The sequence below is a fragment of the Notolepis coatsorum genome (genome assembly GCF_963971535.1).
Source record: "Notolepis coatsorum genome assembly, chromosome: 6".
In the NCBI taxonomy this organism is placed as follows: Eukaryota; Metazoa; Chordata; class Actinopteri; order Aulopiformes; family Paralepididae; genus Notolepis; species Notolepis coatsorum.
In genome coordinates this window covers 92,015,017-92,039,578 of record NC_140170.1, presented here as the reverse complement: position 1 = coordinate 92,039,578, position 24,562 = coordinate 92,015,017, and the positions used below count along the sequence as shown (strand labels likewise).

The window sequence follows — 24,562 nt, the reverse complement described above, 5'->3', positions numbered from 1 at the left end:
GCAACATTGACTGAGTGGAATCCCTTTCTATTCACATAACTGCATTTGTGATGGAGCTTTGACAGCTACAGTAACAGTCTATTGCTCGATCCATCTCCAATATCACGATGGACCGTGCCGGTGGCAAAGACCCGAGGGTGGAGAGGACTTGAATGAATTCCATCATCATATTTATATGTTGTGTCTGTCCACTATGTTTGTTACTTTGTTATTCCCCCCCCCCTATCTATGTAAAGCGACCTTGGGTCTCTTGAAAGGCGCTATATAAAATGAAGCTATTATTATTATTATTATTATTATTATTATTATTATTATTATTATTATTATTATTATTATTATTATTATTATTATTATTATTATTATTATTATTATTATTATTATTATTATTATTATTATTATTATTATTATTATTATTATTATTATTATTATTATTATTATTATTATTATTATTATTATTATTATTATCACATCTGTGCGGGAGCTCACAAATAGACTGTTAGTCTCAGTGAAGTTTCAACGGAGGTCATCTATTCTAACCAACAAATTGAAGTAGAAAGCATTTCGTGACCAATCTTATTTGGAAACATGACACACAAAATAATTCGCTTTTTATTTGAAACAATATTTAATCGCGTTTGGAGGTTGGTGTTTTGCGTCTGCCCCCCCTGTGCCAAACAAGCAGGCCAACCTCTTGTTCGCGTGTGAGCCTGTTATAATTACACTACTGTCGCTATTTTACAATGAACTATAATGAATTACGGGTCATACAGAAGTTGAACACTAATGCACGGAAGCTTATTTCCGCGTTGAAACTAATGCAGAACTGAGGAGCGCTTATGCCGTAGTAACGATGTTCTACCACTGGGCGTCAGCTACGCATGCTCCCGGCTGTGCGTAAATATAAGCACGAAGTCAAGTTCAAGTTGAAATTGATGAATCCCACACTTTGCTTAGAAATGGTCGTACGCACAGGTTAAGCACATATCTGTGCGTAAGTCACGTTGATGAATGAGGGCCCAGGAATATGCAAATGGACCTTGTAGAAGTGGAGCAATATTCCATTTACTTAGGTATGTATTTTAGGCGGATTTTCAGAAAATAGGGCTCCGGGCTTACAGTAAGAGGTTAATGTTTCACACCGCCAACAAGGTAGTCTCCACACTTGAGACCAGAGTATTTAACCACACCCCTCTGAGGCGAATGTAGTTATTTACAGTGCCTCGGAATACATACTGTCGGACAATCTAACAAGAATTAAACACATTTACAAGTTGTATTACGTTTTGCAAATAAGGAAACAGATGGAGAACATTTCAAAGCACTCAAAAATGCCAATATTTCTATTTTGACCTATTTCTGAATCGCGCAACGTTTTTTGTGTTCATTGCTGGCACAATCCGATCTAGACCGTGTCGGGTCACATATTTGACATTTTCTGCATACTGGGGTCCCTCAACAGTCTTGGAATTGCATAAGTTGTGTATGACTGGAAATTGGGTATGACACAAACATTTGATTATTGTGGATCCAGTGAGCCCAATTGTATAAATATGTGAAGTCCCCATAGTAGCTATTTCATTGTAGTGACACCATTTTCTTTTCTTTTTTAAAATTGACCTCACTGTATAAAATTACCTATTGTGACCTTTAGGATAATCATATCATGAAACTTTAAAACCACAACCTAGAGGCCTAGGGAATTCAGGAAATGTATGGCTTTTCTAGGTTTATTAACTATAAGGGGGTCTTCTGAAATAATGTCCAGAGCAGAAGTGCTCACCATCCTGTTGCCGAAAAATGCAATTATTTCAAACGATATCACCACTTCTATGTGGCATCTATCTGCTATATCCCCCTAAATATTCCCTGTCCCATAGACAAACATGGGACTTGAATAACTAATTTCACTACAAAATCGACTACACATGGCATAGCATCGCAGCGTTGTTGATTTATTCAGCGAGGGTAGGCTAGGGAGGGGGGTTTGTCCGATGCTCTTGCTTGTGGAAAGTAGATGGTGTCGGATACGGAGCAAACGGGGAGAGAGAGAGGTGTGGAAGGAGAGCTGTCAGTGACATTAGACTTAAATCAGTAGAGGTTGGGCTCTATAGAGAAGACTCTTTATCTCTTTCACCTTATCTACTACGTTCTCGTATCTGCCTGCCCATTAAAGGCCCAATCTGTGACCCAAACATTGGAGAAAAAAAAACGGACCACCCCGCCACCAAAGCATAAATAAATAAAAATAAGAATGGAGACATTTTTATTCTCTAGCTGATTGACTAAGCACTTGATATGATGAATTGCATTAGACAGCAGGTTTATAATTGTATGTGTTGTATTTCATGGCTGCAAGGGGTTTGTTTGTAGTAATTCAGAGCTGTATTCTTATTTACAATGGGTTAAGAGAATTATAAAGAAATATATAAATTTCGGAGTGGCTGGGTGGCGCAGCGGACATTGCACTCGTCACCAACGCAAGAGACATCGGGTTAAAATCCGGCTGTCGGCGTTGCCTCCGGCTTGGGCCGGCCGTCATACTGGCTCAATTGGCAGAGTCAGCGGTGGAAGTCGATGGGTGGTAATCAGGACGTTGTGGACAGCGACTCCTACAGGTCGGTTGGGGGACGCCTGCACAGCAGAGACAGGAAATGGCGGGGGTAGTGTGAGCCTCCCACACGTTACACCTCGCCAATGAGAGTCCGCGCTGGCAGGTGAAAAGATGTGACAGGCTGCCTCCTCGTGTACCGAAGGGGACACGTGATGCAAGGCTTCTATCCTCCCTATGACCGACCTGTGGGGGGCATATGTGAGCAACGTTCAAGACAGGGGAGGGGAGAATTGGAAACAGCGAAATTGGGATGGGAGAAAAATAGAAAAATAAGGAGAAAAAGTGGATCAAAAAATGTATATATAAATTTCAAAAAATTAAACAGTGACCAACATATTTTCCATCCACAAACAAACTCTTCAACAATGTATGTGAATATACGACACATTTATATGGTCAAAGGTTTGGACTCAAACCATAAATATAATGATTAGGGCTGTCAATTGATGACATTTTTTTATCGCAATTAATCACATGATTGTCCATAGTTCATTTAGATGAATCACACTTTTTTTTATCTGTTCAAAATGTACCGCAGCTAAAGGCCAATTTTCAACAGAATATATCATTGCCATTGGTTGTGATACCTTCGTATAGACATTTTCTAACTTGACAACATAAGCATTCTAAATAGGCCTCTTTGTTTTTCCTGTTTCTTAATGTTTGTTAAAACAGTTGCTGACAGGAAATAAACAGGGGCCAAAGCTGTTCCCCTAGCAACGGAATAGCAACAGAATACTTCTGAAAAGGTCTCTGTTGTCACTTACTGCATTACCAAACAATGCAACAGGAAATAAACGTTTTTCCATTTAGAATGTGAACTTGCCATTCAAAATACCTTTTTCTTTATCCATTGCCGTCTGCTTCCAGACATCCCAGTTTACACTCGCGTCTCTTTCTGACAGAATCGAATACCTTCTGTAAATGTTCTATCCGCTCATTAACATGGTCATTAGTACCCATTGTACTTTTTCTGATGAGAACATGTTGTTGTCTGACATCAAGGCCTGCAAATGAAAGCTGTAACATCCGAGGTTGACAGGTTAACCAGGTTTTACTGAGTGATATCACTGACAGAAATAAGCTTGCTATTTAAGCCCACTGTAGTGCCAAGCTAATGTCAAGAATAAAAGGCTGTTCAGTTCGTGCAAATTTCAGCACTGCACAGCAGCCCATTGGAAGTGGACAACTCCCCTAGTTCCACACACACACACACACACACACACACACACACACACACACACACACACACACACACACACACACACACACACACACACACACACACACACACACACACACACACACACACACACACACACACACACACACACACACACACACACACACACACACACACACACACACACACACACACACACACACACACACACACACACACACACACACACACACACACACACACACACACACACACACACACACACACACACACACACACACACACACACACACACACACACACACACACAAAGCACAGCATACTTAGGCAGCTGGGTCAGGCAAATGGACAGCATAGCAGAATGTACATTATGTGTTCAAAAGATGCATGCTGTTAAAACAAATGACGTTTTCTCGTTATTATCGCATCAACTTTGACAGCCCTAATAATGATAAATTGAAGCTTAGCTTGGCTTATCTGTTGGATCCAAAACATGCATTTCTGTGTCATCTTGTATTTTGCCCTGGATTAATTTAGTTGGCACATTATATTTGTGCAACACTATACAAACTGTATATCATATGCTCAACATGCTCATGACAATGGACTGTATTGAATATTTCAGCTGAGGGAGAATTGGCTTTTGAATATATGCATTTATGTGCCTATTCAATATATAAAAAAAACAAAACATGTATGAACATTCCCTGGCATATTTTAGAAATGTGATGACACCTGGCCTAAGACATTTATAAATGAGTCGGACCTGTATCATAAATTACAAAAACGGCCCCTTACAACACAGCAATAGCACAGGCTGTAATTTGTTAAAGGGGAACTATTTTACAATTTCTTTCACTATTTGGCCACTTTTACACAATTCCTGTGAGTCTATGGAACACCTCTGTAAGTTTTTTTTCAAAATAATTCATTGTTTTGTATTTCTAATCAAGTACTCAAAAACAGCATTTTTCTACCTCAATATCTTAAGGCGAGACAGCACCCCCAAAATTGCCTTTTTGCTTTTTTTCGACGATATTGAGATTTTGTTATATTTTGCTTCCTAAACATGTCTTCTATGAAACTAGTGACAATAAAATGTCAATAACACACATTTAGTTGTTTATTTGACTTCATGTTGCCTGATTGCATCCATAATGTACACATATTTAATATGGAAGTGCCTCATTTGCATATATAAACATAAAATTCAGAAAACTTGTAATATATTTTGTCTTAGTTTATATGTACATAACAAACTGGGAAAGTTTCATGATATCTATTCAAGTATATGTTTTCCCTATTAGGGGGTGCTGTCCCCCCTTAAGTTGTTTTGAGGCTGGGCTCCAACCACTGTGTGGCCTGGTGCCAACTGCCACATCAACTGCCACATTATTATGCAGCTGAGAAATCTCTGACATCACAGATATGCACATTTTCAGATGACTCAGTTCAGTGAGGGTGAATATTGTGAGAGGAGAATTGGAAGAATGCGCCAATATGAGAATTAGAGACATAGATCCTATTAATATAAGTCCACATAGTTAGGAAACAATGCTAAACACTGAAAAAGGCCATTTATAAGATAGTTCCCCTTTAAGATTGCCTGCTGTACCACAAGTAAATACCACAAAGCAAACATATTCCTGCTTCCTTGTGGCAGAGAGGCCATACTACTCCTTCAGACCTCTGGAGGACTCACTTCACAATGTTACACTTAAAGAGGATATCTGTAATGCCTTGTTTGGCATTGCACTTGTTGTTGCTGTCCAACCCGCAGGCTCTGTTTGGAGAAATTCACAGTATATACGTTTGATTATAGATTACAGACTCTACCTAAAGGGGACCTACCGGTATAATGGAAAATGGGTTTAGCTGTGAAGGAAGTAATTTATTTAGAATTTGTACTACACCCACCAAAAACAGCATGTTCTCAAGGGAAGAAATAATTAGATTGAAATGAGAAAATACATTTGATGTAGACTAGTTTCTTTGCACAAATCTTAAAGAACCAGTACATTGATTAATTCAGTTAGACAAAGCGTATTCTGGAATGTTAATTCCAGGAGTCCTGTTGTTCCAGCCACAGATGTATCATTTGATTTGTTATAACTGTTTTAGTGCACCCTCTCTGAGCACTGCCAGCAATGGAAATGTCAAGTTAGTATCATAATATTTATATTTATAAATTATAATAACAATTGGCTAACATTGGCATGTGCTGGCAGGTATTACATAAATTGTCACAGTTGCTGTAGATGTTTTTGAACCACAAAAATTAAAGGTACCCAACAGAGAACAGTTTAAATGTCCTACCACATATAACCTTTACAAAGTCAATTTCCACAGTTTTCTTTGCTTTCGCAATATTTACAGTATATCCCATCTGTGTTCAGTTTCACTTTTGGTTTTGGTGAAGTTGTAATGAATCTGACCTCCTTAGCTTGTTTCGAGATTTCGAGGGCGATCATATTGACCAATCACATTGAAGCACAAGGGCATGTTTACACGCATCCAGTGCACTCTTGTAATACACAATCAATTGCCAATTTCAGCAACTAATAATAAAAAAAACTCGATTGGATACCTTTAACTAAATTGTAGTTTAGTTGTCTGCGCACTAACTAGCTCATATATACATACTCAGATATTCAAACACAATTATGCAATTATTGTGAAATGATTGAAAATAATAATTATTTAATGCCTTCTGTGGAATTTGTATTTCTTATTTGTTACATATCTGTTTTAATAGTATACAATGGGACAGACCTTTGTTTGATATAAACCTGCATTCCTTCGAATATATCATTAATCAATTAAACTTATATTGAAATACACTATATAGCCTATACACCAACACTGAAATGACAGTGGATAAATAAATAAATAAATAAATAAATAAATAAATAAATAAATAAATAAATAAATAAATAAATAAATAAATAAATAAATAAATAAATAAATAAATAAATAAATAAATAAATAAATAAATAAATAAATAAATAAATAAATAAATAAATAAATAAATAAATAAATAAATAAATAAATAAATAAATAAATAAATAAGAACTAAAGCTAATCGGTGGAAATAGACTTTTAAATTAACAAACATGTTCTACTCTCCTTTCTATTTATCACCCCTTTTTCAACTCTCCATTTTAAATAAATAAATAAATAAATAAATAAATAAATAAATAAATAAATAAATAAATAAATAAATAAATAAATAAATAAATAAATAAGAACTAAAGCTAATCGGTGGAAATAGACTTTTAAATTAACAAACATGTTCTACTCTCCTTTCTATTTATCACCCCTTTTTCAACTCTCCATTTCTTACCCCCTCCCTCTGTCCCTCAACCTTAAACCCCAGCATTGAGCAACATTCTGATACATTTTTACTGACTTATTTTAAAATTCTACTGGACCTGACATGCTTGAAGGGGTATAATATTTCATCTATGGCACAATGAAATCTAATGAGAGGTATGTGGCTGGTTGAAGTTTTCAACCAGCAGATCTATTCTGGGCTTGGTTTTTGAAAGTGCTATTATGAGGTCATGCTGAGCATTTAGTCTGTTTCTGTATTTGTTTTTCACGTATGCTAGAGTAGAAAACCCAGATTCACATAAGTATGTGGTGCCAAACTGAATTAACACATCTACAGCTTTCCTAGCCAAGCAGGAGAACTCTACCTTCTGGAGATGAGCAATCCAAAAATGTCATAGAAATCATAGAATTGTTCAGATAACTTAATATAACGTTTAGAAACAGCAGCAGTCTTTCAAGTGTATTTAAAGGTATGTGCTTGTTTGTCAGGTATATGTACAGTTAAGCATTACATCACACGCAGGAGTGGGTTATGAGAATTAGACCATGCCAGGGGTGGTCGTTAGACCGTGTGTGAGCGTGTCTTATGGGATTGATTGATTGAAAATTGTATTACAGATAGACAGTGCTTACATCTTTATACAATTGCCGAATTCATCCAACCTTATTGCTATACAATAAACACACATTAATTGAAGCATAATGGACGTTGCGTTTATGCAGTCAGGTTAGACGCCGTTTACAGTCAAAGTTTTGCTTGTACACGGTTGCGATTCAATTCCCCCTCCTCGCAGTCCTCGCCAGTCGCGTTAAAATACATCATTGGCTATAGGCTTTTTAAACAATTTAATAGGTTAAACTTCGTTTTAACTTCTTTAATTCACATTTGTTTATTTCATTTCATTTTTCCGACATAATGCTACCTGCCTCGACGAAATCTGTGATTCGGTTGCGATACAGATGAATTATGAAGTTAGCGGTTGTTATTGGAATGATTGATTGATTGATTGAAAATGTTATTACCAGATTGCAGAATGGGTACAATACAGTACAGCTCAATACACACAATTGTTAAGGGGATGCAGACCAGAGAAATACTTTCGTCTTATTTACATCAGGGTCCCCCATTTTCAATTCATCATAACATGACATACATGACATACAGATAGACAGTACTGCTACATCCAGACATTTATGACATACCAGATTTACAAATACAGTACTGTTTTTTAGGGTGATTATGGTTTATTTACATTGATGGTAACATTCCCGGTTATAGTGCAGTTTGTGAAAAGAGTATCTGGGTCGTTATTTTGCCTCTTAGCTGGAACAGAATTCTCAGAACCTTCTGCACCTTTTGCGCAGATGAGCCTGCGAGAACATGGCTATAATTTCGCCTGTCTTAACCAGTTTGAAACAAGGCGGACATTAATAAAATGTTCAATCAATCAATCAATTCAATAACCCACGCTCACTTACAACAGCGCACCTCCACGTGAGCGTGTGTTATTGGTTTGATTGATTGATTGCTTGAAATCTTTTATTAACAGTGAAATGCATGTCCTTTTGACGAATGGCATCTAACAACAGACTTCCCGCGATTTATATTTTGTTCCACAATTACTCATGATGACCCACCAATTACATAATCCAACATTGTGTAAGAAACTAACACATTCGCCGTGACAGAATCGTTTTTGAATTAGTCATTATGGCGCTTTCAACACATCCATTCGTAAAGATTATTGTCCGCCATCTTGGCTTTTCCTATGAAAAAGTCGAACTGGCGGAGTGATTGTAATTCGGTTGTGGGCGGGTTCTGGGATCACAAGCGTGGGTTATAAGCAGTGTTGGGCAAGTTACTTTTAAAAGTAACTAGTTACAGTTACTAGTTACTTCTTCCAAAAAGTTACTAAATTACTTACTCAGTTACAAATTATAAAAGTAACTAGTTACTTCAGAAAGTAACTATTGCGTTACTTTCAAGTAATTTTTTTACATAAACAACATACACAAATCTAAACTATTTTAATGTTGCTGTGGGACAAAGTGAGACTAGCCTCCAATCAAATGCCATGTAGATATTATAATTACTATGTTTATATAGTGGATCATACAAATACAAACACAATAGATGTTTTGGAACTTTTGATATGTATTGCCCCTCAACAGGCCACAACTGGGCAACATTAAATTATGCTTGTTAAGTACTATACCAAAAATAAATAACAAATATATACTGATTGATTGATTGAACATTTTAATTAACAGATTGCAGAATGGGTATAGTACAGTACAGCTCAATACACACAATTGTTAAGGAGATGCAGACTAGAGAAAGACTTTCGTCTTGTTTACATCAGGGTCCCCCATTTTCAATTCATGACATTTATGACATACACAACATACAGATATAAGAATCTAATCTAATCATCTAATCTAATCATGACATTTAAGACATGCATGACATACAGATATATATATATCTCACTCTGAGCACCTGAAGACTGTGCTATTAAACCAGGAAGAGCAGCACTATGTTGATAAGGCAGTAGAGCCTCCACTACTGTAGTGCCCTGCGCTGCAACACAACTAACACAAGAGTGAACAAAAAACGCTCATGGACCGTTGACTGCCTGCTTGTGTTGTTTGTTGGATTAGTTTTGGATTATTTGGGCTCGCCAAACAAACTATCAAAACGTACACGGACCCGCAGTCTCTCGGTTGACTGAGTCGCTTGTGTTGTCGCTGTGTGTCAGACTCTGGATGCTTTCGAACACCCGCCCACCTCTACCTCTGATTGGCTTACCATGACATTTTACTCAACCTCAGCCAATCGTCAGCATGTATGCGCTTGTCTCGCGCGCTGCATACTAACAAGGAAGAACAGTATTGCCTCGCGCGCAGAGATCTGTCTGGCAGTAACGGTAACAGCGTTATTAAGATTGGAAGAGTAATCCTTTAGATTACTTGTTACTGAAAAAACTAACGCCGTTAGTAACGCCGTTATTTATAACGCTGTTATTCCCATCACTGGTTATAAGAAATAACCACGTCTAACTTGACTGTTTTTTTTTTTTTTTTACTTTATTTTTTAACGTTTTTTTTTTGTATTTTATTTTTGTATTATTTTTTAAACAAACACATAAACAAACATGACAACACACAAAAATTCTACTGGACCTGACATGCTTGAAGGGGTATAATATTTCATCTATGGCACAATGAAATCTAATGAGAGGTATGTGGCTGGTTGAAGTTTTCAACCAGCAGATCTATTCTGGGCTTGGTTTTTGAAAGTGCTATTATGAGGTCATGCTGAGCATTTAGTCTGTTTCTGTATTTGTTTTTCACGTATGCTAGAGTAGAAAACCCAGATTCACATAAGTATGTGGTGCCAAACTGAATTAACACATCTACAGCTTTCCTAGCCAAGCAGGAGAACTCTACCTTCTGGAGATGAGCAATCCAAAAATGTCATAGAAATCATAGAATTGTTCAGATAACTTAATATAACGTTTAGAAACAGCAGCAGTCTTTCAAGTGTATTTAAAGGTATGTGCTTGTTTGTCAGGTATATGTACAGTTAAGCATTACATCACACGCAGGAGTGGGTTATGAGAATTAGACCATGCCAGGGGTGGTCGTTAGACCGTGTGTGAGCGTGTCTTATGGGATTGATTGATTGAAAATTGTATTACAGATAGACAGTGCTTACATCTTTATACAATTGCCGAATTCATCCAACCTTATTGCTATACAATAAACACACATTAATTGAAGCATAATGGACGTTGCGTTTATGCAGTCAGGTTAGACGCCGTTTACAGTCAAAGTTTTGCTTGTACACGGTTGCGATTCAATTCCCCCTCCTCGCAGTCCTCGCCAGTCGCGTTAAAATACATCATTGGCTATAGGCTTTTTAAACAATTTAATAGGTTAAACTTCGTTTTAACTTCTTTAATTCACATTTGTTTATTTCATTTCATTTTTCCGACATAATGCTACCTGCCTCGACGAAATCTGTGATTCGGTTGCGATACAGATGAATTATGAAGTTAGCGGTTGTTATTGGAATGATTGATTGATTGATTGAAAATGTTATTACCAGATTGCAGAATGGGTACAATACAGTACAGCTCAATACACACAATTGTTAAGGGGATGCAGACCAGAGAAATACTTTCGTCTTATTTACATCAGGGTCCCCCATTTTCAATTCATCATAACATGACATACATGACATACAGATAGACAGTACTGCTACATCCAGACATTTATGACATACCAGATTTACAAATACAGTACTGTTTTTTAGGGTGATTATGGTTTATTTACATTGATGGTAACATTCCCGGTTATAGTGCAGTTTGTGAAAAGAGTATCTGGGTCGTTATTTTGCCTCTTAGCTGGAACAGAATTCTCAGAACCTTCTGCACCTTTTGCGCAGATGAGCCTGCGAGAACATGGCTATAATTTCGCCTGTCTTAACCAGTTTGAAACAAGGCGGACATTAATAAAATGTTCAATCAATCAATCAATTCAATAACCCACGCTCACTTACAACAGCGCACCTCCACGTGAGCGTGTGTTATTGGTTTGATTGATTGATTGCTTGAAATCTTTTATTAACAGTGAAATGCATGTCCTTTTGACGAATGGCATCTAACAACAGACTTCCCGCGATTTATATTTTGTTCCACAATTACTCATGATGACCCACCAATTACATAATCCAACATTGTGTAAGAAACTAACACATTCGCCGTGACAGAATCGTTTTTGAATTAGTCATTATGGCGCTTTCAACACATCCATTCGTAAAGATTATTGTCCGCCATCTTGGCTTTTCCTATGAAAAAGTCGAACTGGCGGAGTGATTGTAATTCGGTTGTGGGCGGGTTCTGGGATCACAAGCGTGGGTTATAAGCAGTGTTGGGCAAGTTACTTTTAAAAGTAACTAGTTACAGTTACTAGTTACTTCTTCCAAAAAGTTACTAAATTACTTACTCAGTTACAAATTATAAAAGTAACTAGTTACTTCAGAAAGTAACTATTGCGTTACTTTCAAGTAATTTTTTTACATAAACAACATACACAAATCTAAACTATTTTAATGTTGCTGTGGGACAAAGTGAGACTAGCCTCCAATCAAATGCCATGTAGATATTATAATTACTATGTTTATATAGTGGATCATACAAATACAAACACAATAGATGTTTTGGAACTTTTGATATGTATTGCCCCTCAACAGGCCACAACTGGGCAACATTAAATTATGCTTGTTAAGTACTATACCAAAAATAAATAACAAATATATACTGATTGATTGATTGAACATTTTAATTAACAGATTGCAGAATGGGTATAGTACAGTACAGCTCAATACACACAATTGTTAAGGAGATGCAGACTAGAGAAAGACTTTCGTCTTGTTTACATCAGGGTCCCCCATTTTCAATTCATGACATTTATGACATACACAACATACAGATATAAGAATCTAATCTAATCATCTAATCTAATCATGACATTTAAGACATGCATGACATACAGATATATATATATCTCACTCTGAGCACCTGAAGACTGTGCTATTAAACCAGGAAGAGCAGCACTATGTTGATAAGGCAGTAGAGCCTCCACTACTGTAGTGCCCTGCGCTGCAACACAACTAACACAAGAGTGAACAAAAAACGCTCATGGACCGTTGACTGCCTGCTTGTGTTGTTTGTTGGATTAGTTTTGGATTATTTGGGCTCGCCAAACAAACTATCAAAACGTACACGGACCCGCAGTCTCTCGGTTGACTGAGTCGCTTGTGTTGTCGCTGTGTGTCAGACTCTGGATGCTTTCGAACACCCGCCCACCTCTACCTCTGATTGGCTTACCATGACATTTTACTCAACCTCAGCCAATCGTCAGCATGTATGCGCTTGTCTCGCGCGCTGCATACTAACAAGGAAGAACAGTATTGCCTCGCGCGCAGAGATCTGTCTGGCAGTAACGGTAACAGCGTTATTAAGATTGGAAGAGTAATCCTTTAGATTACTTGTTACTGAAAAAACTAACGCCGTTAGTAACGCCGTTATTTATAACGCTGTTATTCCCATCACTGGTTATAAGAAATAACCACGTCTAACTTGACTGTTTTTTTTTTTTTTTTACTTTATTTTTTAACGTTTTTTTTTTGTATTTTATTTTTGTATTATTTTTTAAACAAACACATAAACAAACATGACAACACACAATAGGATATACAAATACACATATGCTCCAGCTCGTACCCCCCTCTCCCGGACCCCCCATTGGATAATCCAACCATTATAATTTGTTCCTAACCAGACACTACCATTATATGCTGGCTTTTATTCTCTCCACCACTTCTAACCACATTGCCATTTTGGATTAATTGAGACCCAAAATTCTAGCTGTTGATATTTCTTGATAAATCACATCGAGATATGTAAGAATCCAGACCTTACGGCACATTTTTTCCGGTTGAAACCATCGTGATGCTATCAGCTTTTTAGCCACTGTGATACCGGATAAAACCAATCTCTTTAGCTGTGGAGGTACTGCATGCTCAAAGACATCATTCAGCAGTAATACAGAGGGGTGTACAGGTATATCCAGAGTTAAGAGATTTGACAATTGCTGGGTCACTTCTTTGCATTTTTTTAACGTTTATCGCTTTTCTGGTCAAGCATGACCGACAAAAACAGGTTGAAATGGGATGTAGAGCAGGGGAAGACATTCTGAGAAATGACGGCGGGTCCGGGAATCGAACTCGTGTCCCCCAGATCCGTGACGAGCACGGTTTTCCCCAACGCAGAAATAGCGCCGAGATATGCGGTGAGCTACGGGAGCTCCCTAACTTGACTGTTTCAGCCAATCAGAAACGAGAAATTTGCATGCCATTGTATAAAGTTCAGTACAGTACAGGTAGTGCAGGAATACGTGCATGATTGACAGCCTTTATGGTGGTTGTATTCCATTGGATGTTCTTTTCTGTACAGTTGCACATTGCTGTACTCCACCCAGTAGGTATGGGAGTTTTCCGTTATTTGTCATGTTTTCAAACTGTCTTTGGGTGTTTGCAATTCATGGGAAGTATATGTGTCTGATATCTTGGTACAGTCGGCAGGTTGTTATAAAGTATTTGAGAGAGGCTCCGATTGAATCCGGGACACAGACATGCAGCCAATGTGACTCACAATGGCTCTGTTCATGGTCACGAATGGATTCCAGCTTCATTGATTTACTACAGATGACAGACGTGTTGTATCTGTTTTTCTTTTCGACATACTTGCGGCACACGGAACAACTGATAACAGCGCAGCATCATACTGTAGCGAGTCTCTTGAAACACCGCTATCTCCAAACTACCACTCCTCTCGAAACTTTATTTTATTCTGTGGTCCCACTCTCGCTGCCGCAGTGGGTTTTATTATTAGCGGTCGGCTTACTCCTTCCATAGTTACACATATTTGTATCCCATTTAACGTTATTAAGCTAACATTAGCTAATCGTTATAGCAGCTAACGTCGGGACAGAAAGATAGCGGATGTGACGTCGGTAAACAAGCCATCAAGCTCACGTTTGATTGGTTAGAAAGGTCACTGTCAACTCACAAGGCACGAGTGTACAAACTAGCGAATGTACAGAAAAGGGACGTTCGGGGAGGGGGGAGGAGGAGGTATTTCGAGTCCTGTGTTATGCATTTTACTCTGCCAATTGGCGACCCAATAAAAACGGGTCCAAAATGGGTCGCGACCCTAAGTTTGGGAAACGCTGTTCTAGAGACATCCGGGTAAACCGTGTGCCAAGAAAAAAGCTCTCCATCTCTCCATTTCCTCATCCAAGTAAATTCATTTGGATTTTTATCACTTGATCCCGTCTTCGCTTATCAATTTTCACCTAGATCCCTGATTCGCACACACACACACATGAGATATCACTGGAAAGCTACACTCATTGTTGGCTACAAGTTACAACGCTGACCAATCATTTTTGCAATTGGCGGATGATTGAATTCTGGAGCCTCGGGAGTCCAGGATGATAATCTGATGCGCGTGCGTAAAAAGTTGCCTGACATATCGGCATGTAACTCGAGAACCGATGCACAGATTTAGTCAATTGAGATGGCATTAGAACGGCAACAAATTAATTTATTCTGTAATTTATATGTTCTGCGACAAATGCAGCCCCGAGCCTTCAGACGCTCGCAAAGTGCCATGAAACTGAATCTTGACAAAAAGCTATTCTTACTGGCGAATGTATAGTCCCATGCGCAGGAAGTGTGACTCACGGTGAGCGAGGGGAAGAGGAAGAGCGGTGGATGAGGAGAAGAGAAAGAATCTAATGTGCTGCTATAAGCAAACCACCATGTTTAGCATTTCAAATAAGCCCCCTTTTATAATAGAGGTGACCGATACAGTAATGGTTTGATGTATATCCCCCTGCCAGCCATGTGATCGTGAGTCTGACCCTCTAGCCTGAGGAGTGATCTCGCTGATCCCAGGAGATCCAGGGGTCTGTTTGTCTTTGTGAGGTAGATGCTAGATCACTCGTGGTGTCTGTGAGCACTCTCTCTCTCTCGTGGGTTGTGTGAAAGCAAAAAAAACAAACACTTGCAGATAGATTATTTGTATGAACGAGATAACTTTTCGACCTTAACAACAGCAACAAAAAAAGGAAAGCAAATTAGAGAAAAGCAAAAGAGCATTGCTTGGGAGATTAACATTAGTATTTTCGCTGACTTCCAAAAGTTAAATGAATTCCATGAGCCCATTCTGACAAGACTATACAGTAATGAGAAAAGCCAGTGGTGGATTTAGGGGGAGATTGCCTGCCTCGATGTAACCCCCCCCCCCCCCCCCCCCCCTCCCTGCCTACCTCCAAAGTACACTCATCTGTTTCTAACTTGCATAGTCACTTATTTAAGTATTGTATCTGATATGGGTAAAGAGTCTCTCTCTCTGCTACTGAGCTGCATCCACACTATCTGTAGCACAGAGTGCTCTCTCCAAACACCCCACACCAATGAGATGATGGGAAAGTGACATTTTTCGATGTCGACTGGAGTGAAAGCTGTGAGAGGGGGTGGTCTCTCATTGAGAGGCCTGTGTTGATGATGAAATGTTATTGTTACTGGTCCGTTCTGTTCTATTGATGGTGAAATGACTTTAGGGGGGGACATTACTGGTCCATCCTGTTCTGTTGATGGTGAAAGGACATCCAGGGGGACGTTACTGGTCCATTCTGTTCTGTTGATGGTGAAAGGATGTCCAGGGGACGTTACTGGTCCATTCTGTTCTGTTGATGGTGAAAGGATGTCCAGGGGACGTTACTGGTCCATTCTGTTCTGTTGATGGTGAAAGGATGTCCAGGGGATGTTACTGGTCCATTATGTTCTGTTGAGGGTGAAAGGACATCCAGGGGGACGTTACTGGTCCATTATGTTCTGTTGAGGGTGAACGGACCTGGTCTGTTCTCTTCTGTTCTGTTCTGTTCGGTAGAGTTATACCCAAAATGAGCTTTATTCTATAGAAAATTTAGCCATATACATAGCCATAAACATTCCTCTGGGTCCTCTCAGTGTCATCTATAACATATTTCCTGTCTACAATGAATGTTGTATGTTGAAGCTTCAGACGTTATACCTGGTCATGTCACAAATTCGATTTTTAGCACACTGGTTGTTGGATTTGGCAGATAGTTATTCATGTTCAATAATATTGAATAAAATCTTGTAATATTTTTGGACTGTCTTAGACCATAGGAATAACATGTATGGGCCTTCTTACTGTCTTTTACTATTATGTACTATGCTACTATGTCTATATTACTATAGCTATGCTAATATATCTATACTACTATACACTCAGAGTGTAGCACTCAAGTTCGACACTGCTAGACGAACAATACCACTTACCCTGAGCCGCCAGAGGTGTACCCGTCCTGCTGACTTGTTGTACACAATTTGTAAGTCTGCTAAATGACCAAATGTAAATGTAAATGTCTGATTAGCACATGTCCTCACAAAGGAAGGACAGGATTATGGTTGAAAAAGAGGCCCTTTGAGCTGACTTCCAGAATACTGAACTATTGTAGCTTGAAGAGATATGATCCATCCAGTGCAGGAAGAGGGCACGGAGCATCATTAAAGACAACACTCACCCATGGCAATGTTTATTTATTACCATCTGGAAAGCTTCATCGTCGCATGAAAGCGCACACCACATGTTTTAAGGATAGCTTGAGGCAGGAAGACTCATTAACCAGCCAACGGGGCGCAGATGCGAGTATGGACTACTGCCTATTACTTATTGATTTGAATGTGTTCTTGACACCCTGCACCTACAGTACAGTATGTTGACATGAGTGTACAGCTTGACTGCTAGGTGGTTATTGTAGGTTTGTATTGTAGATGTATACGTGTAAGTACAAAGAAAAGTCCTGCACACTGTATTCACTTACATATGAACCAGGGGCGGATTTAGGATTGTAGGAGATCCGGGGCTTAGCCCAGATGGGCCCCCCTTTTTTTTTTTTTTTTTTTCTCTTAAACTTTTTTTTTTTATTATTATTATAATTTTTTTTTGCAGGCAAGGGGTGGTTTGGAGGGGGTCAGACACGACCCCCTCCACGACAGAATTTTTTTGAATTTAATGAACCTGTACATGCAATTTCCTGCAAATAGAGCCTTCAATCTTGACCAATAAAGCTGCTCTTTTCACTATAAAACTCAGTTAACCATAACATAGTTATGGTTCGATTTATATATTGGGGGGGGATATATCATATTTTTCATATAATCAAAAAGTGGTGGAGCAAGATCATACCTTTGCTCCACCAAGTTCAATAGTGGGAGAGCAGAGATGCTCCGAATGCTCTTATGGCCAGGCGTCTATGATTCACTGATACAAAGTAAAATAGTGCAGTGCAATAAAATAGTTAGTAAAATAGAATAAAATAATGCAATAGTGCATTGCAATAAAATAGTTATCATCGTATTTTTTCGGGAGGCCGGTAAGGAGTGCATTACAGTAGTCGAGTTGGCTTGAGATAAAGGCATGGATCTGGTTTTCAGCGTCCTTTTGATTTATAAATGGCCGTACTTTAGCTATGTTTCTAAGGTGGAAGAATTACGTTTTTGTCAACTTGTTGATTGTGATTTAAAGCTTAGGTCTGAGTCTACCATAACACCAAGACTTAACTCACTCAAATACAGTTAGCAGCTGGATAGACCACAGATGGAAATTAGCTTCTGCTAAATCTGGTGCAAACATATTTTCATGTAACAATGATGAATTGTAAAAAAAAAAAAAAAAAAAAATTATTTTTATTTTTTTTATTTTTTTAAAAATAGATTCGGGGCTTTTCAGAATACATCCGGGGCTTGAGCCCAGGTAGCCACCCCCTAGCTCCGCCCCTGATATGAACGCTCATGCGGCTTTGGCCACATTGAATTCCTAATAGGTGATGGCGCACCCATCACCTTTTTCATCAAAAACAAACAATTCCCAAACGGAAACAATAATCGGATTCACACAGTTGTAGTCGAGACTTGGAGCAACATTTGGATGCAAAAACCTCATTGTCGCATCGTATCTAAGGGGAGTAGCAATTTGAATGAAAAACGCAGATGCCATTTTGACAGGCATTTCTCCAACAAATCATCGACCCACGTGATGCCTGTTTATATTGTGGCAAAATGTGTTTTACATATTATTTTTTAGTAGATTTTCTTTATTGGTTTTTACTACCGGGCAGTCCGGTAGAGAGAGAGAGAGAGAGAGAGAGAGAGAGAGAGAGAGAGAGAGAGAGAGAGAGAGAGAGAGAGAGAGAGAGAGAGAGAGAGAGAGAGAGAGAGAGAGAGGAGAGAATGGGAGACAGAGCAGGGGAAGACTGTGAGGTTTGGTCCGCTCCCCGCCACACGCTCCGTTCCTTTAAGGTACTATGTTGATTGATGCATTCCCCGCCACGCGCTCCGTTCCTTTAAGGTGCCGTGTTGATTGGTGCATTCCCCGCCACACGCTTTTGGAGCAAGTATCAATCTCATCCCGCAGCTGTCACAGTTTGTAATTAGCGCCCCTGAAGGCTTTATATACACAGACCTCCTTGCTATCGATGTTGGGTCGTTCTGGAATACAACTGCATATACCTGCCTTTCCCCGTCGCTGTTCCTGTCTTCTTTCTCTCCAGGACCTTTTTGTGGAGAACCGCTGTGGAGAACCTGGTTCCCCGTTTGGAGCTGCGCCTCGTTATCTGCCCGCTTTACGCGTTGCGCTCTGGTGAGTTTTTGGAAACAGTTCCTTTTGGATTATCAGTTTTTTGTGTGTTTGGTGAACACTGAAGAAATACCGTTTTTGTTTGGTACTGGACTCAGCTAATTTGTGTGTTAGGATAACACTGAAGAATTCCATTTTGTTTCGCACTGGACTCAGCTAATTTGTGTGTTAGAATAACACTGAAGAATACCGTGTTGTTTTTCACTGGACTCAGCTAACTTGTGTGTGGTACACCGAAGATCAAGTCACTTGGGATTAATACTGGACTCAGTCACCTCTCTGCCTCTGTGTGTTCGTTGGGCTGTTTCTGATTTCTCTCTCTCTCCGTTTTCCACCGTGAGTGAAAGCTGGGAGTATCTGCAGAGCCGCTACAACGTCACATGCCAATTCCTCACCACTATCTACTGGGAGTATCTGCAGAGTCGCTACATCGTCACATGCCAGATCCCCGTTTGTTTGATTACTGTACCTCATCCATCTTGTGACTCTGTAAATAAATACGCCCTAGCTTTTGGCTAACTCTGAACTTCCTGTCTGTGCCGTTGCGTTTGAGGTCGGTTACAAACCATAACAAAGACATTCGGCAAAGAACACCGAGTCCGGGAATCGAACCCGGGTCGGCCGTGTTGCAACGCAGCGCATTACATGGTTCGCTACTCGGGCGGCCCTGTTTTACATATTATTGATTATATATTTGTTGGTGTGAAAGAAGATTCTTAAAACATTGGGATTATCAAGTCTTTGAACTATAAGTGTAATAATTGCCATTGGTACTTAGTCTCCCTGGACATATCTTACCTTTGAGTCCAGGGCCCTCATTTATCAACAATGCGTAGAAAGTGTTCTATTTCCGTTCCTACGAACGGAATTTAGAATGTGTGTACGCACAGAAAAATCGGGATTTATCAACCGTGCGTGCACAGGTCGTATGCACACTCCGTGTTGATAAATACCATTTGTTCCTACCGTCAATGCTCGTGCATGATTATCCATATTTGGTAATGAAACACCCCCATGGGATGTGAAATAATGGACTAACCTGAGCGAACTCTGAGAAACTTCATGAGCGAGATTGATCACGGAGGTCTAAGCAACTAATTTAACGCGCTGTCGAACCAAGAAGACACAACGCGTATTATGGGATAAATACGCGACAGGCTGGCGGACTAGTATACCTTATATCATATCATATTCCTATGTCTCCAAGGAATCGTGGGGCTCTGGGGAAGAAAGTTTGGGAACCCCTGCTATTATAGCCTATCCTTTATAATGTTATAGGCTATTTTATTGACAGTTTACTCTATCAGCCTACCCAGCATGTAATACGTTATTTGTTAGAACTCAACTCATTATTATTTTGCGCATATAGACTGCAGAAACACGGGAACGCCCGACTTATATTCAAAAGGCTTTGACATTGCAAAACGAAATTAGTGGAACCTCGAAGCTGCAAGCAGAATACAAGCCATATATCACCCATACCAGTGGCGGAACTTTGGTCCCAGCGGTGGGGGGGACATATTAGGGGGCGTGGTCAGTGACGTCACAGGGGGGGGGGGGGGGGGGGTAGTTTTTTTTTTTTTTTTATATAATCTTTTTTTATATAAAATATATATATTATATAATTATACTTGTAGTTGTATTGTCTGCGAGACATCGCCACCATGCAACACGTCAAAATGCTCGCTATCTGCAAACAGCTCCACTGTCTGTCAGTCATAACCAACACTCTCGTTCACTAGGATACTATGATGAATTGAAAATGGGGGACGGTCTCTGATGTAAACAAGACGAAAGTCTTTCTCTGGTCTGCATCCCCTTAACAATTGTATGTATTGAGCTGTACTGTACTGTACCCATTCTGCAATCTGTTAATAAACTTTTCAATCAAACTTTTCAATCAAAACAGCTGCCCAACTCCGCGCTCTGAGCGTTCTGATGCACACATCACAGCCCAGTTTACCCCACCTGGCTGTTGCGCCCTCTGTGTCACTGTCGCAACAACAATCGCTGCAGGAGCGATAAATAATAACACACGTTACCTATTCCGAAGACGGTAAAACACAGAAGGTGGTCTTGCGTTCAGGAGTGGTGGAAATAAACTCCTTCATGACAACATGAATGTCCAGTGAGTCCAGAATATCCTGATGCATATGCTGCGCCTGCAGCAAGTCCAGGTTATTATTATTAAAGAAAATCAGATGAGACATTTATTTTCTGAGACACAAGTAAACACACTCTCCACTTCAGTCAGTCCTCCCTCTCTGCAATTCGTTCCCGCATACAACATCACCGACAGATATATTCCTTTACTGCGAATTGTCCCAAAACAAAAACTATTCCAGGCCGCTATTTCTTTACCAACGGATTTCCAGTTCCAACTGGTTCATGCGTCGGCTACACTACACGCTGCTTTAATAACACTGCATTATCGAGACAGCGCCCCTATGTATGACTTTGAGGATCTGGCCATGCATTCCAAGAGTAGGGTAAATCTGCAGTGCCGGCACTGTGTAGTAGCGAGGCAGTTGCAGCGGTTTGGAAAACATGGGGGGGACAAATACTGCATTCTGAAATCATGCGGGGGACATTTTCCGGGGACCCCCCCGCAAATTACGCCCCTGACCCATACGATACATGCTACCTGTATCCAGTGCATGTATGCTTTTCATTCATTTAAGACACATTTATTGCAAGGGTTTTGTAATACACATAAACTCAACAAATAACCTCTGTTCTCGTTGCAATGCGTTTTTAATTATTTCTTATACAGTAGGAAGGGGGAAGAACACTATATCGTGGGTGTTCATATGACTTGTATTCTGCCCACAGCCCCGAAATTCCACCCACCTCGCCCAACAATGGCAAAGCCCCCCAAATACAACCAAAACTTTCCCGTATTTCTGCAATCCATGCGCAAAACAATAACGAGTTGAGCTACGCGGAGCACAGTCAGTACACCCCGTAGTATAACGATAACGCTATATATAAACCATGCTGCATTCATTCAGAAAGAAAGACCTATTCCAAATGCTATTTATAGGGTTTTGACAATAATTACACTACCTTTCTATTCACATAACTGCATTTGTGATGGAGCTTTGACAGGTGGTGCAGTAACAGTCTATTGCTCGATCCATCTCCAATATCACGATGGACCGTGCCATGTAGCCTATGTGATCAATAAAAATGCGAACTTGAATCCCATCATATTTATATGTTGTGTCTGTCGTGTCCACTATGTTTGTTACTTTGTTATCCCCCCCCCCATGTAAAGCGACATTGGATCTCTTGAAAGGCGCTATATAAAATGAAGTTATTATTATTATTATTATTATTATTATTATTATTATTATTATTATTATTATTATTATTATTATTATTATTATTATTATTATTATTATTATTATTATTATTATTATTATTATTATTATTATTATTATTATTATTATTATTATTATTATTATTATTATTATTATTATTATTATTATTATTATTATTATTATTATTATTATTATTATTATTATTATTATCACGTAGACCTGTGCAGGAGCTCACAAATAGACTGTCTTTTAGTCTCAGTGAAGTTTCAATGGAGGTCATCTATTCTAACCAACAAATTTAAGTAGAAAGCATTTCGTTGTGACCAATCTTATTTGGAAACATGACACACAAAATAATAGTATTTCGCTTTTTATTTTAAACAATATTTAATCGCATTTGGAGGTTGATGTTCTGCATATTCTACCACCGGGAGCCAGGTACGCACGGTCGGAGCTGTGCGTAAATATAAGCACAAAGTCAAGCACATGTTCAAATTGATAAGTCCCACACTTAGAAATGATCGTACGCACGGGTTACGCACATATCTGTGCGTACGCAACATTGATAAATGAGGGCCCTGGGATCTATTTACATTTATTTGTATTGTGATATTGTTTCTGTGTACCATTTATACTTTGTATGTCACTAATACTGGTTTGGCCTTTAGTTCAAGTTACTTTTCCATTTATGTGGTTTATTTTACAATATACTTTATTTGTTTTTTTGCATTATATACAGAAAATACATTTATGAATGCTGATATTGGGGATTATACTGTTGATGGTGGAAATTGCGATTATCCTTACTATATCACCTGGATGGGCCTCCCCACCCCCTCTAAGTCCTATTGTGTAAACTGATTGTCTTGGTCCCATGATTGCTCCTGTTCCGCCATACAGTATACGGTTTACTTATATTGTTTATTCAGATATCTGATGAATGAAGGTTGTTTGACCGAGATATAGTGAGTATGTAAGTGAAGACTTTTTATGTACTGTATATAATTACAGATTACATTCTGTTTATATATTGTTTGTATATTGTATATTCTGTTTGCATAATTGTATCTTGCCCAGAGAGTAGCCAGGGCACCCGCTTTTCATTGTATGGAAATGCACTGGCTGTATTTGTAATGCATATGACGAACTTGATAATAATGACAATAAGTCAAAACGTTTTTAAATGGCCTGTTTTTTTTGTTTTCTTCCTCCCCATATCTCTCTCTCTTTCTATATATATATATATATAACTTTATCTCTCCCTCTCTCTCTCTCCCTCCCTCTTTCTCTCTCTCTCTATCTCTCTATATATATATCTCCCCCCCCCCCCCCCCCTTTCTCTCTCTTTCTCTCTCTCTCTCTCTCCTCTCTCTCTCTCTCTCTCTCTCTCTCTCTCTCTCTCTCTCTCTCTCTCTCTCTCTCTCTCTCTCTCTCTCTCTCTCTCTCTCTCTCTCTCTCTCTCAGCTGATCCACACCATCAGCGTGGTGGATAGAGATGAGCCCCAGTCCGGCCATCGTTTCTACTTCACTCTGGCCCCCGAGGCCTCCGGCAGCAGACACTTCACCCTCTGGGACGTCAAAGGTGAGGATGGACAGGTCAAAGGTCACTGCACGCTATATACTGAGGCCGCAGTGGATGACAGGGTGACATCATCATGTATATACGGTAGCATATTAAGGGGAAAGGTTGTATATTCTATTACCATTAACCACCCCCACACCCCAATGGGATGCTATGCTGAGAGGTGGTGTTAGGGTTTGAAACCAACCTCAACAGCACGGCACAGACAGGTAGTTCAGAGTTAGTCAAACA

The 24,562-nt window shown here is 39.2% G+C and overlaps 1 protein-coding gene across 1 annotated transcript in view; it reads left to right on the top strand.

Annotated features, from left to right (window-relative positions):
* cdh22 (cadherin 22) overlaps positions 1 to 24,562 on the top strand; it is a gene marked incomplete at both ends in the record, with an annotated part of 232,963 nt that overhangs the window by 169,058 nt on the left and 39,343 nt on the right. Inside the window, one exon of the mRNA XM_084315683.1 lies at positions 24,214 to 24,331. Coding sequence (XP_084171809.1) covers positions 24,214 to 24,331 — 118 coding nt within the window. The remainder of the gene's footprint in view (positions 1 to 24,213; positions 24,332 to 24,562) is intronic.